This window comes from Phoenix dactylifera, chromosome 12 (assembly GCF_051530095.1).
Source record: "Phoenix dactylifera cultivar Ajwa chromosome 12, Ajwa_hap1_PhDact_Kaust_v1.1, whole genome shotgun sequence".
Taxonomy (NCBI): Eukaryota; Viridiplantae; Streptophyta; class Magnoliopsida; order Arecales; family Arecaceae; genus Phoenix; species Phoenix dactylifera.
In genome coordinates, this window is record NC_143201.1 from 21,852,393 (window position 1) to 21,867,475 (window position 15,083).

The 15,083-nt window shown below is 44.2% G+C and overlaps 1 protein-coding gene across 1 annotated transcript; it reads left to right on the forward strand.

Moving 5' to 3' along the window:
- Positions 1–543: 543 nt before the first annotated feature.
- Positions 544–15,082, forward strand: LOC103701871 (uncharacterized). Its single transcript, XM_008784090.6, has 3 exons — positions 544–798; positions 897–1,102; positions 14,331–15,082. The coding sequence occupies exons 1-3, from the start codon at positions 706–708 to the stop codon at positions 14,626–14,628; spliced, it is 597 nt and encodes a 198-aa protein (XP_008782312.2). The 5' UTR covers positions 544–705; the 3' UTR covers positions 14,629–15,082.
- The last annotated feature ends 1 nt before the right edge of the window (position 15,083 follows it).

Consider the following 15,083-nt stretch of genomic DNA (forward strand, 5'->3'; position numbering starts at 1 on the left):
TTCTGTCAGGTGCTTAACTTAAAAGTGTTTGGTCCAACTTTCATAATTATTATATAAGAATCAAACAAATTTTAGCATACACCTAACATATTGAAAAGCTGGAACAAATGTCTAATACTACATACATGAAATTTAAATAAGATTTACGGCATAAAATAAAATATATTTTTAATAATTTTTTATTATATCAGCCGATATTCTGATATCGGCTGATATAATAAAAATCTTGAAGAGTCTCGATAGAAATCCAAGTTTTTTCAGCCTTCATAGCCGACCCCTTGGGTTTATTAAAAACCAGGGATGTGCGGCATCTCGTTTGCAGCATTCATCTAATTCTATATTTTGGCGTAATAACTCTAGAGCCGCTAAACAAAGAAACTGTCCCTAGTGGCACAGCCTGGCAAACAAGGAAGCAGATGTGGGAGTGATCAGACGGCGCAGCAGAGTCCTGCACGGCGCCTTCTGATTTGCCAACGCCTTCCCTGCCTGCTGTCGTTTACCACACACCCGATCATAGCAATAGGAAACCAATCAGACGCAGCTGTCTTCCCTTTCGAAGTTTTTTTACCTTCCGCTCCCCTCCGTTCCGGCGAAAAGCCGAAAACGCAAGATAAAATAAAATAAAGGGAAAGCAGCACTCGCTGGAGAAGTGTGGAGGATTTCCAAGGAAAAAAAAGGGAAGGTATTGGGGGACCGGCAGCGGCGATGGGGATCTCGATCGCGGTGGTGGCCGTGATCTTGTTCCTCGACCTCTTCGCCTTCGTCCTCGCCGTGGGTGCAGAGATGAGAAGGAGTACGGTGAGTTCCCTCACTCCTTTTTCCCCTTCTTCTAGTTCTCTTGCCCTTTGTTTTCTGACTTCTCTCCTCCTGTACTCTCTATTATTATTAACCTAAAGGGGAGGGTGGTGCCGGACGAGTATGATGAGCGGACGTACTGTCAGTACGACTCCGACGCGTCGACGGCGTACGGGCTGGGGGCGTTCGGGATGTTGCTGGTGAGCCAGGCGGTGGTGAGTGGCGTCACCCGCTGCCTCTGCTTCGGCCGGGGGCTCACCCCTGGTCGGACCAGGGCCTGCGCCGTTGCTTCCTTTGTTCTCTTCTGGTAAGTTGGTCTCGGTCCGATCCGTTACCTATTACTATTATTATTTATTAATACTACTAGCGGTCGTATTGTTGTTCAGACTTTCCACTGCCCTTTTTAGTTCTTAACTGTTACATGGGGAAGCAGACAAGTATGGGAGAGCGGATGGTGGCTAATTTGTCTATATGCGCTCTTTGATTAGTAGTTTTCTTTGACTGTTTTTAATAGTAGAAGACGCAAGCCTGCTCACAAGCACCCACAGACATACTTCGCAAAAAGGGGCGTTCGTCGTAGATCTTGTCAATGGATTCGATACTTTATTTATAATTCTTTGACTTGGAGTAGTTTCGTTTATTTTCAAGTTAAGAAGGACAGTAAAGTAGTTCCGAAGATTTTTTTGAGTTTCCGAAACTTGTGCATGATCTTGAAAGAAAATCAATTTAAACGAATTATTTCATCTGGAATATTTTTTTTTTCTTTTCTACGAGTGAGATGGTAGATAGTGTATGGCAAGGTGGAGGAATCGGGACCGCACATTGTACCATTCTCTGATGGCATGAGTCGGTACGGCTGTACCAGTCTGTATCGACAGAGGGCACGGTATTGTGGGAGAGATAGAGAAAGAGAGAGAGAAGGGAGAGAGGGATCGGGAGGCTGGCGAAGGGCAGAGGGTGGCAGATGCCGGGCGGAGGACCACTGGAGGCTGCAGCCTGTGCCGGCTCTCCCTTCCTCTTCTGTTCTTTCTCTTTTCTTCTCCTTCTCCGGCTTGTTGGAGCCTGTAGCTCACCGGTACAGCTTGGAACGACTCAGTTACCTTTCATAGATGGAAAAAGATGGCAAAATTAATGACATGATAAGAAATGACTTGATAGTATTACCTAACGACTTTTCCTGGTTGTCACAGTCTAATAGTGGAGATCCTTGTGCGGTCTCCATCAAACATTCATTCCTGTCAAGTATCACTCTGGGTTTAATTGGTTTACATACAATGTTGATTCTGGATTGCATATCCTATGAGAGCACTAACAGGCTGAAGGCTCAAACTGATAAGCCTTTGCCACCCCAATCCACTATGTTCTAGTAGTAATGCCTTATGACAATGCATTCGCATTGGTGTCATCATGCTATCCCTGATCCTCATAGTTGGTTATTTTGAGTAAAATCTAGGGCGTCCGCTAATGTATCCCTTGGCTATATTGTCTCATCATCCTTTTAAGGATTTGTTCGGTTCTTGTCCTCATGGGTTTTCTACAACAAAGCACTGTACTTAGCCATTGATATCTGGTTGAAATTGTCACGCCCCGAACCCAGCACCCGGGTTCGGTACGCGACCGGCCGCATGAGCCCTAAAGCAGTGCCTTAAAGATCATGCAAGGCCTATGATTAACAAAAATTTCAATAAATCCACAAGAAATTGATAATTTAAATAGATAAATCCGACATGTCCAAATAAACAAATTAGTTCAATTACAAGATCTTCAAATGTTCATCAACATCAAAGAAGGATAAACAAACTAACTAACTAATGACTCTGGTACTTGCACTCTGCGCCCATCCCATCCAAATCTATGCATCCTGCAACTCTGGTAAGGAAAAAGAAGAAGAAGGGGGTGAGCTTTACAGCCCAGTAAGAATCCCTACACATCCATACCAACACAATAATAATATTAATTTGGAAACCATGACAAACCAATGCACATATCATAAAATCATATACCAGCTATCGAAAGCTCGAATAATCAGTATGAATATATAAGTCAAATGTCAATAAAAATCCAGCCACTCAAGTGTGATACGCCATACGATATCTCAAAATCTTCAATTAATGTTTTCAATGCTTTTTCTTTCTATTCTCTATTAACTTGATCCGGATCAATTATCTTTCCGACTTTGGGCTACATCCCGGTCACGTTTCCGGTCCGTGACGGGGCAATCGATAGTATCACATTTTCGGCCTGTGACGGGGCAATCGATAGTATCACATTTTCGGCCTGTGATGGGGCAATCGATAGTGTCACATTTCCAGCCTGTGACGTGGCAATCGATAGTATCACATTTCCAGCCTGTGACAGGGCAATCGATAATATCACATTTCCAGCCTATGATGGGGCAATCAATAATAACGAGATAAGCCCAAAGTCCCTGTTCATTTAATCAATTCACAAACACACATCCATTCCCTTTTCCACTTTATTTCCAACCTAGACTAACCATGGTCACGTTTCCAGCCCGTGACAGGGCAATCAATGTAACATGGTTAGTCCATACCACCACATCCATAAATTCAATTATGCAGATATAGGTTATACACATACATGCATCCATCATAATACCAATCACAAGCCAACACGATCAAAATATAATTTAATATAAACTATTTTTGCTTTGTCTGGATCATAGCATATCAAACATATATATAATGCAAAATATTTATATCATGTAGGATTGGCGTACAAGGATTCTTACTCTTTGTTGAAAAACTCAGACAAACTATTCACCCACCCTCACGGCGATTTATGAATCGGAATGCGCAAGACTCCGCTCAGCGTCCTCTCGTCCAATAGATTGTTTCCCTACAGAACCCAAATCATCATTAAAATTTATCAAAGATATATGATGATCTAGGACCCTTGTTTGATCCTCCAAAGGGTCCTCTAAAATCTAACATCCCAGGACTATCTAGAGTCCACAAAGCAATGCTCTCTCCAGATTCAAGTGTAGAGAGAGAACCCCACTAGAGACAAACTAAAGAGAGAGAAAGGAAAGGCAAAGAAAGAGGAGAGAACCAAGTGGCTCTCCCTCCCTCCCTCTCTCTCCTTCCGTCTATTTTCTCCCCGTGGGCATGCTCGGTGGTAGTCCCTGTGGGCGTGCTCGGTGGCGGCAGTCCCTATGGCGACGACCCTAGCGATCGACGGCCCCAACGTGGTGCCGGCCATGCGCCGCCCGACGACGGCAGGCCACGCGCCACCCCCGGCAATGAGCCATCGAACGGGAGGAGGAACAAAGCAACCGGGGACTCCTTGTCTCCAAAGCAACGGTTCGCCGGCCGGTTTCAAGAGGAAAAAGGACTTAGAGATCGAAGAAGGAGGGACGACTCACCTTGCCTCCGGCGAGATCCTTCTAACCGGATCGACGACGGTTGCTCCGATCCCTCCCGCGGCAAGGAAGAACTCCAATCTCCCTTTTCTTTTTTTCTTTTTTTTTTTGTGTGTGTGGAAGGGCTCTCGGTTGATGCCCTAGGAAGAGAGGGAGGAGATTTTGGTAGGGTTTTATCACCCTATAACTCCCTCCGGTGGATTCGGGAGGAGGGGGGAAAAGATTTCCGAAACAGGGGAGGGAGGGCGTTTCGATCGGGAGACTCCCTCCCCCGTTTTCACATGTTGGGCCGCCCTTGCTTAGAGGCCGGCCCAACTTCAAACGTGGGCCTCTACAGAAATGGCTCTTGGGCTTGGGTCACTTGAAACAACTTGCTTCTTCAAATAATGGTTGAGACTTAATATGATTAGACTGTGCACCTGATGAGTTATATTCCAGTTTAGTTTTTAAGCACAAATAGTTGTTTAGGGTACATCAAAAAGGACTTGCTTTATGTCCATCCAAGAGCAGTTTACGTTTCCAAGATTGTATTTTGCGGATAGGTTGTACATACTAGTTCAGCTGGTTTGTTCTTTTTCAGAATTAATTAGTTCCGCTTCATTGTAATCTCCTTGCTTTTTTGGTTCCTGAACATGCAAATGTGTGCAGCTTTTTTTTCTCCTGCATGGTTCTCTTTTCCCTTTCCCTCTAAATTACCAATTGGACATGGAAAAGAGGACAGTGGGTGCTTGAAGTGACTAGTTTTAGGTTCTTCTTGCGACAATAGAAGTCTTATTCCTTTCTCTCTTATTATATTCTATAAGAATTCTTCAATAGAGGCTTCTTTCCTAGATTGTTATGTAGAATAGTTAAAAATGATCCAAATGACAGGATATGCCTGTGCCATGTATGTTTATCTTGATAAGCTAGTCAACTGCATAATAATTCATGTGAGAACATGCCTAATGGCCTGTTATAGTCTAACCTGGCATCCTTTTAAGAGTTTGGTACATGGGAAAATGTTTGTGAGTAGATGGAAATTGCTGTCTTTGATTCTGCATGAGATGGCTAGTGAGATTTTATTTTTCTTATTTATCTTGGAAATGCTAAAAGGCTTGACTTCTCTTGTTAATCTCCTTACATATATTCATCTTGGATGGGGACATTATAAGCTGCCTCAATAATTATTCATTAAACTAAAGCTAATCATCATCTAGATAAGTTATCTTGTTGACCTTCCATTAAGGGTTTATGAACTTGATGTTTTTTTTCTGGGTGCACTTGTGTCTCTCATTTCTCATCAGTCATAGATCTTAATAGAGCCTTTGCATTAGTTTTTGTTTCCTGTTTTATCATGTCTTCGCCTTTCCTTTGTGGAGCCCTAGTGCATAAAATAGTATTTATACCTTTTTATTCAAGTTTGAAGGAGCCTACATGGAATAGTAGACCTTGAGGCGAAGGTTTAGGGTTACAAAGGACTTTATTGCTTGCTGTCTAGGTTCTGATATTAGGATTATCCATATGAAACTTGAAATTTTGTGCAGTGGCTATTCAAAAGAATGTTTGCTTGCCATGTCTTATACATGGGAAGATGAACCAAATCACAGTCTAGAGCTTTCTTAGATAATCAAAGATAAATCTGTAGTCAGATTAGATCAAACAATGCCCACAGAAATCTGTTGACAGGAATATGATCTATTGAAAACCCCAAAGAAGCAGGGTTAAACGGTCGAATTTGAAAATAAAGAAGAAGATTGAGAGAGAGAAGAGAGGAATGAGAGCAGATAATAGAGAGAGAAGAGGGGAAGAGAGAGGGAGGAAACAAGATGGTTAAAGCTTCAATTCTCAATAAAAAAAACCAGTATACAAATATTTTGCTCTACCCACTTTATGAAGATTCTCAAACTCGATCTGCCCACAAATTAATAAATTTTAGTCCTTCTGGGACTCTTTACAAAGATTGAATCCCCTAAAGAGTTCCAAAACGAAGTAGTTGTTGACTCCTAACAACCCATAGGTACTGTAGTGCACTATTCATGCTACAGTGACATGAATAATGGCAACCTCTTAACCAAATTGATTCCTTTTGGATCTCCTAAAATTATGGACTTATGATACAACCTTGATTGGCTATTATTGGACTTCAAAAAATTAAAGAACTTTAAATCAGCAAAAAATAGGCTATTGAATGTGATGCAAATCAGTCCCGGATCACTAGGGATGGTAGTCTCTATGCCTTATCATGTATCTTGATCATTGTGATTTGCCATATTTTAGTCATCTACAAGGACTTGAGATTCTGGTTATCTGTCTTTGAATATGAATCGGTTGCTTAGAGAGAGAAATATGTACTCAATTTGCGGTTGAAGTGGTTTAAGGTTCCTTGAGAAGTTCCAAGGCATGCTATCAAGCTGCACTTTCATAAGGACATGTTTACCTTAATAGTGCACAAGTTCTAACTGGTTCACCTCCATGACATGATAGGCCAACTTGGTTTTCTATGGCACATACCTAAGGATGCTATTTTTATGGAAATCCTTCCTGGTCCTTTTTTATGCTTGTTACACATTAAAATCTTCTCCATTCTTTTTAGTTCATGGCTTTATTAAAGAAATGTACAAACTAATTCAAAACTCTTATTTCATGGGTTCTGCAAAATTTACTCCAACTAAACAGGACTACAGATCAAACTTGCACAAGGTCACACTTCAAACATACAAGATGCATGATTGGTCTTGTTTATGTTTGATCTTGCATACAAAATTAGCTTGAAGGTTATGTGGACTAAATGTTGACTCTGTCAAAAGATCAAGGAGGTAGAGCTCCTAAAAGCAAAATGAGATGTTTTTTTGGTACATAATGTGATCACGTAAGAGTCATATGAACAAAATTTTATTATACTTGATAAATCATATTGAGCATACTTGGTAAATCGTAATTGAGTTATATTTGTTGACTATATATATGTTTTATAGAGATCCATTTATGGGGTAAACTTAACGTGAAGTTAGAATGTCTTAAAATTGATGTAGCTATAGTTGTGTAGCAACATGAGCAATAGGATTGCTTGAATCACCCATTGCTGAGGATGGAAATGATGGCAAATTCCAAGAGAAGGTTGAGGGTGCATTTGATAGGACCCAGCTCTCCTTCACGTCTCAGATCAAGGAAAGGAGAAGTAGCAAGGGAAGAAAGGAAGGGATCTTTATTTTAATAGGCTTCGGAAGCTAGGAAAGATAGATACAGGCTCTACTTTTCTGGGTGAGAGCAACCCGATGCATGCAACTATAAAATACTCTACTTCGGGCGAGAGTAACCCCCAATGCAACTAAGAGACAAGAGATAATACCACACCCTCAGCTACCATCTCACCCCCTCATTTATTCCCCATGGGTGACCTCTTGATAACTGACGTGCGGAAAAGCCGGATGTCACTTCGGAGGACTGTTTCCCACTTCCGACGTCGTGGCCTCGTGCATGGCGTTCGTTCCCTCCTTCTCCTTCGCACCCGAACTGCAAGTGGCTGACCTCTTCTTTTCCTTTACCAGGCTCCCTGCGACTCCGGCGTCTTCGTGGGAAACGTGATCGATGGTCGCGAGATAACGTGGGTTCGGCCTCCGAACTCGTCGTGGTCTGTCGATCCCATCATCCCTCCCCCCTTCAGCCAAAGCCTTGTCCTCAAGGTTGGTTCTTGGGTACTGTTGCTTCAATTGTTGATATTCTTCCCAGGTAGTGTCTTCCCTCGGCAATGATCGCCATTGAACGAGAACTTCTTCGATGATCTTCCCTCCCTTTTTAACCCATCGATAGTCCCTGATGGTGGCTGGTTCCAGTGCGAATTGTCCGTCCTCTTGGATGAGTGGAGACCCTGAACAAGGAACTTGTCCCTCTCCTAGCTTCCGTTTGAGAAGTGATACGTGAAATACCGGGTGAACTTTTGCATCCTCTGGTAAGGCTAGCCTATAAGCGACTGGCCCGACGCGCTGAATAATGCGATAGGGTCCGAAATATTTCTGAGCAAGCTTCTGGTGCACTCGTCGGAAGATCGTCTGTTGCCGATATGGTGGGAGTTTTAAAAACACCCATTCCCCTACTTCAAAAGTAACTTCCCTTCTGTTCTTGTCTGCTTGTTGCTTCATTCGTCCTTGAGCCTTCTCCAAGTTGCCTTTTAACTCCTTTATCAGTTGGTCCCGGCTAGCCAAAGTTTTATCAACTTCATCCACCGCTGTGAGCCCTTCCATGTACCGAACGATTGTTGGTGGGGCTCGTCCATATAATGCCTGAAAAGGTGTCATCTCGGCAGTGGAATGGAACGTAGTGTTATACCAGTACTCTGCCCAAGCCAAATTTTGCTCCCACGTCTTCGGAAACTGACTGCACAAACACCTAAGGTATTGTTCGACACATCTGTTAACCACCTCGGTTTGGCCGTCGGATTGAGGGTGGTACGCAGAGCTCATGCGAAGAGTGGTGCCTTGAAGCTTGAAGAATTCGTGCCAGAAATGACTTACGAATATCGGGTCTCGGTCGCTGACAATCGACCTTGGCATCCCATGCAGTCGAGCCACTTGGTTGACGAAGAGTGTTGCCACTTCTCTTGCAGTGTATGGATGGGATAAGGCCAAGAAATGGGCATATTTGGTGAGCCTGTCGACGATGACCAGGATGACATTCTTCCCTTTAGACCATGGTAATCCTTCAATGAAATCCATGGAAATGTCCTCCCACACCTGGGTCGGCACCGGCAATGGTTGGAGTAGTCCGGCCGGGACTTGAGTCTCATATTTATGCTGCTGGCAGACCACGCACTCGGCCACAAATTTTTGGATATCTTTCTTCATCGACTCCCAGTAAAAAGCCTGAGAAATCCCTTTGTAGGTTCTTAGCGTTCCTGAGTGTCCTCCAATTTTTGTATTATGGAATTCCTCCATCAACCTTGCTCCCAACGGCGAACTGGGAGGGATAACGACCCGATCTTTATAATATAGAATTCCTCCTCTGAACTGGTAGTTCTTCATGCGATCGGGTGTAGCTTCGAGTTGCTGAATTTTTTGCTGCAAATAGTGATCTTCCTGATTAGCAGTCCTTATCTCCTCCCAGATGTCGAATACGGGGCGACTGAGAGCATGAAGTGCACTCTCTTCGGGTAGTCGGGATAAAGCATCGGCAGCTGAATTATCCTTCCCCGGTTTGTACACTATTTCGTATTCGTAACCCAGCAGTTTGGTGACCCATTTCTGTTGCTCCGGTGTGCTTACTCGCTGCTCTAGGAAATGCCGTAGACTCTTCTGGTCGGTTCTTATCTGAAACTTCTTTCCCAGCAAGTAAGGACGCCACATCCGCACCGCTTCCATTATAGCCAACATCTCTTTAGCATAAGTCGACCATCCTTTCTTTGTTACACCCAAAGCCTTACTCATATAAGCAACTGGTTTTCCTCCTTGTGTTAACACAGCGCCAATGCCTTTGTCTGAAGCATCTGTTTCAACCATGAAGGTCTCTGAGAAGTTAGGAATGGCAAGCACAGGGGTGGTCATCATTGCTTGCTTAAGAAGATGGAATGCTTGCTCAGCCTGAGGGTTCCATTGAAACTGCCCTTTTCTTAGCAATGTCGTCAAGGGTGCCGCAATGACTCCATAGCTCTTAACAAATTTTCGGTAGTATCCAGTTAATCCCAGAAATCCCCTTAGTTCTGTCACGGTAGTGGGTCGCGGCCATTCCTTCATGGCTTGTATCTTGGTGGCATCAACCTGTACCCCAGCAGCGGATATAATATGACCAAGATACTCTACTTGTTGTTGTCCAAAGAGGCATTTTGAGGGTTGTAAATAGAAGCAATGGTCAGCCAAAATCCTTAGTGTGGTGCGGAGATGGGATATGTGAAGCTCCCAAGTAGGGCTGTATACCAGAATGTCATCAAAGAAGACCAAGATGAACTTACGCAGGTAACTCCTGAAGATGGAATTCATGGCTGCCTGAAATGTTGATGGGGCGTTACATAGTCCAAAGGGCATCACCAAGTACTCAAAATGCCCGTGGTGTGTGCGGAAAGCCGTTTTATGAACATCATCTGGATGAACTCTGAGTTGGTGGTATCCGGCCTTAAGATCCAGCTTAGAGAAATAGCAAGCTCCGTGCAATTCATCCAACATATCATCGACAGTGGGGATCGGAAACCTGTCTTTAATGGTGACCGCGTTGAGAGCCCTATAATCTGTGCAAAACCTCCATGTGCCGTCTTTTTTCTTTACCAGCAAGACAGGAGAGGAGAAAGGACTCTGACTCTCCTGGATAATCCCGGCCTCTAGCATCTCAGTTACTTGGCGCTCGATTTCATTCTTCTGGTAATATGCATATCTATAGGGCCGAACGTTGATTGCCGAGGTTCCCTCTTGCAGCGGAATCCGATGGACATAAGGTCGCTCTGGAGGTAATCCTCTAGGTGCCTCAAAAAGTGAAGAGTACTCCTTTATCAACTGCTGGAGGTCGGTGGGCCATTCCTTTTGCAGTGTCGTTGGTTGATGCTCTTTGGTGCCTCGGACCATGATCGCAAAGAGTTGGCTACTCCCCTTGATCTCCTTCTGTATTTCCCGGAAGTCTACAGCTCGGGTGGGTCTCGCCGGTTGCCCGGATAGCCCACACGCTTGGCCGTTCCACCAGAATTTCATGGTCATGTGCTTCCAATCGCAGAGCACAGGTCCAAGTTTCTCCAGCCACTGTATGCCTAGAACGGCATCCAACCCCACCAGCGGCAATGTATAGAAGTCTACCAGGAATCGCTTCCCTTGCAGTTCCAGCTCTACCGACCGGAATATCTCTTGGCATTGTAGGACCTCTCCGTTAGCTACTCGGACTCCAAACTTGACGGTGGCGTCTACGGGCAGCTGAAGTAATTTGGCAACACGGTCACTCACGAAGTTGTGGGTGGATCCGCTGTCTATCAAGACTGTCAAAGGATGTCCTTGGATGCATGCCACCACCCGCATCGTCCGTGGCCCATTCCATCCCGAGAGAGCATGGAGAGAAATCACCGGTTGCGCCTCTTCTCCGGTCGTATTTTCGTCGTAGCGCTCGATGTCGCCGTCTTTAGATCCTTCTGCATCTTCCAAGTGATCGGCTTCGATTAAATAAGCCTGAGGGGTCTTGCACCGGTGTCCTGGGGAGAACTTCTCATTGCATTTAAAACAAAGCCCACGTTCCCGGCGCTGTTGCATCTCCTCCCAGGTGATGCGTCGGATGGGTGTCGGAGCCTGTAGCCGCGGTGCAGTTGTGGATGGGCCCTGGGTTCTCGGAACATTGGTTACTCGGGATGCCACGCCGCGGAATGCCTTCCGCTTCTGCTCCAGTCTCTCCTCCCGCATTCGGGCTATCGTGACTGCTTCGCGCAAGGAGTGAGGTCTCCGCATTCGCACCTCCTTTGCGATCTCCTCCTTGAGTCCTCCGACGAACGTGCCAATGAGTGCGTCTGGCGGCCATCCCCGAACTCGGTTAGCTAGTTTTTCGAACTCCTGTTGATACTCCCGCACAGTTCCATGTTGCTGAATTCGGGATAGCTTCTCGTTGAAGTTAATATACTCGTTGGGTCCGAAACGGGCCAGAAGTTCCCGTTCGAACACCCTCCAGGTGATTACAACTCCCTCATCCTGGGACATTCGCCGTAACCACTGCCACCAATGGTTGGCTTCCTCGTCCAAGTAGAATGAAGCGGTGGTTACCCGCCGGTTAGCGGGTACTCCTTGGCCATCGAAGAACTGCTCAGCTCGATCGAGCCAAACAATCGGATCGTTACCAGTAAACCGTGGGAAGTCCATTCTGGGATGACGTTGGATCCCCACGATGTCCTCCGTTCGCCCAAGGGCTCCTTCTCGTGGTGATGGGGGTAGTGATGCCGTTGGTTCAAACGGCGGAGGGGACTGCGCTGTAATTTGGAGGTGACGGATAGCCTCCAGGACCTCAGTGAGACGCTCCTCCATCCGTGCTTCTAAGCCGTGCAGCTCTTCTCGCATGGTGTTCACGTCGACTTCCAGACGCTCGATCCTTTCTTTATTTGACATAACCGGCTCTGATACCAGTTGATAGGACCCAGCTCTCCTTCACGTCTCAGATCAAGGAAAGGAGAAGTAGCAAGGGAAGAAAGGAAGGGATCTTTATTTTAATAGGCTTCGGAAGCTAGGAAAGATAGATACAGGCTCTACTTTTCTGGGTGAGAGCAACCCGATGCATGCAACTATAAAATACTCTACTTCGGGCGAGAGTAACCCCCAATGCAACTAAGAGACAAGAGATAATACCACACCCTCAGCTACCATCTCACCCCCTCATTTATTCCCCATGGGTGACCTCTTGATAACTGACGTGCGGAAAAGCCGGATGTCACTTCGGAGGACTGTTTCCCACTTCCGACGTCGTGGCCTCGTGCATGGCGTTCGTTCCCTCCTTCTCCTTCGCACCCGAACTGCAAGTGGCTGACCTCTTCTTTTCCTTTACCAGGCTCCCTGCGACTCCGGCGTCTTCGTGGGAAACGTGATCGATGGTCGCGAGATAACGTGGGTTCGGCCTCCGAACTCGTCGTGGTCTGTCGATCCCATCAGCATTCCCAAAAATAAAAGATTCCCGCAACTAAGCAGCCCATATCATGGACCTTGTCTTGAGCTGATTTTTTTAGTAATAAGCTCTCAATCCTGTGGCTTTGGGACAAACTTCTACTTCTTGCTTCTCAATGTGATATTTTTCCAGATTTTGGTTGCTCTGTAAATTTTCTTTCTTTCAATAAATTAGTTCTCTTGGGATAAGGGAGGGTAAATGTCAAACTGCATGGCAGATATGCAATAAATACCACTTAGAAGATTCGACTGAGAATATTTTGCCATGTATATAGTTGGTCTGCTTGCCATTCTATTCAGAGTTTATTTTAATGGGTGAGATGCAACGATATCTAATTCCTTTTGTTGTTTTAATTTACTTATTTTGGAATGAGCATCTTTTAGTATTTCCTACATTAATGAATGAAAGTCATATTATCAAACCAAGATATGATCTGCTCAACGTTGGTCTGCTCAAGGTTAGGGCTCCCTCTCGCCTAACCTAGCTCGGGCTACCCTTCACAACCGAAAATAAGATCCTATAAACCAACCCTTGGACCAAAGAGTCTCCTTTGGGGAAAACGCTAAAAGCCCCAGCTTCTGAAATTGTAGGTTATCTTTATTAGTTCAGCGTGCCATCTCTTGGTGACTTGGAGGATTAAGAGCTTTTCAATTTTGGATGGTCAAGTATATGCTATATTGGCTTCCTGCAGTGTCACTGGCTTTGTCAGCGTATTCTTTTGTTTATGATTCTAGTTTATTCTATTACCTTCATAAAGAAACATCAAAGTGTAAAAATAACAAAATCAGTCTTGCATCGTCAGATAAATTTTGATGACATTATTGAAATATACAGAATACATGCATTATTGATTACATCTTCAGGTTTATGTGTATGTTTATACTGTTCTCTGATCACTTGGCCAACTAAGCATAACCAACTTTCAGCGAAAGGATTGTGATGTCTGTTTTGTGTTGAAAAATTTATTAGAAAACAAATAGGACAAGGACATTTAGATTTTTGACTGAATTTTGAATTTTGTTATATTTTCATTTGACAAGTCATTCACAAGATCTGTGCACCTCTTGGTCAGGCAATTGACTATCTAGCGTATCTGTTTATACAGGGTTTCATTATCATCGTATCTCTTTTATGTCCTCTGCTAACCTTGGTCGTTAGATACTAATCTATGAATAATGAAATTGGCACATAATTTTTTACAAATAATTGAGTTTCTCTTTTACATTATATGTATGCCATGTTAAGTTAGTAATGGGATTCTGAAAGGTTATTTTATCAATTAGCTCCTGTCCCAGAAATACTATTCTGAAACCTTGTGTAACAGTCATCAAAAGCCCCCTAATTTGCTGGATGCTACCCTTCTCTACACGATTAGTTTTGATTAGTAATGGGACCTTGGCCGTTAAAAATAAAACGAACACAAATCGTGAAAACTGATAGAAGAGACCTTGCATGGGAGAAATTTCTGTAACGACTATTAGGAACTGCAAAGTCAAAATTTCGTTCTCTGATGCGTCGTCCCTTGACATGCGAAACAGATCAATTTTATGATGTTGATGCTGATCTCCAGGTTTAGTTTTGTGGTGGCGGAGGCATGCCTCGTGGCAGGGTCAGCTAGGAACGCATACCACACAAAGTACCTGGGTTACTATGCCAAGCAGGACTTGTCATCATGTGTAGCACTGCGAAAGGGGGTCTTTGCAGCAGCAGCTGCATTGGTGTTGGTTTCCATGGTGATGTCGCTCTTGTTCTATTGGAGCTACTCCAGGGCTGACACTGGAGGATGGGTGAAGCACCAAAATGAAGGTGGCCTGGGAATGGCAGAGTATGGTCCTAATAAGGGCGAGTTCGGACTGCCCAAGGCTTAAAGATGTTCTTGTTGTATAATTCTGTTTGTGTCTCTTCCTCTGGGGAACTGCGAGAATTCTTTTGCTGTCAATATTATTAAGGTAATGCTGGTAAAATATGGTGATCCAGGAAGAGGTCAGCCCTGAAAAAAGTGTCATATTAGGAATATGACCTCATCTCTTTCTGAGGTCAGTAGTTTTCATCAAAGAACGTATGCAGTTGGCCACTGCTAATTTCTTCTGGAGCCCTGTGTCTTGCCAGTTTTATGTGAAATTCAGCCCTGAAAAAAGTGTCATATAGGAATATGACCTCATCTCTTTCTGAGGTCAGTAGTTTTCATCAAAGAACGTATGCAGTTGGCCACTGCTAATTTCTTCTGGAGCCCTGTGTCTTGCCAGTTTTATGTGAAATCTATCCATCTAAATGAGTGTAGTGCCATAATTAATGAATGTGTCATGCAAATAAGTTTTGCTAC

Bases quoted from the DNA above. Each gene is read 5' to 3' on its own strand.
- LOC103701871 (XM_008784090.6), top strand. From the start codon at position 706: ATGGGGATCTCGATCGCGGTGGTGGCCGTGATCTTGTTCCTCGACCTC. The intron at 799-896 runs GTGAGTTCCCTC...ATTAACCTAAAG, and splicing joins CAGAGATGAGAAGGAGTACG to GGGAGGGTGGTGCCGGACGA. The intron at 1,103-14,330 runs GTAAGTTGGTCT...GCTGATCTCCAG, and splicing joins GCTTCCTTTGTTCTCTTCTG to GTTTAGTTTTGTGGTGGCGG.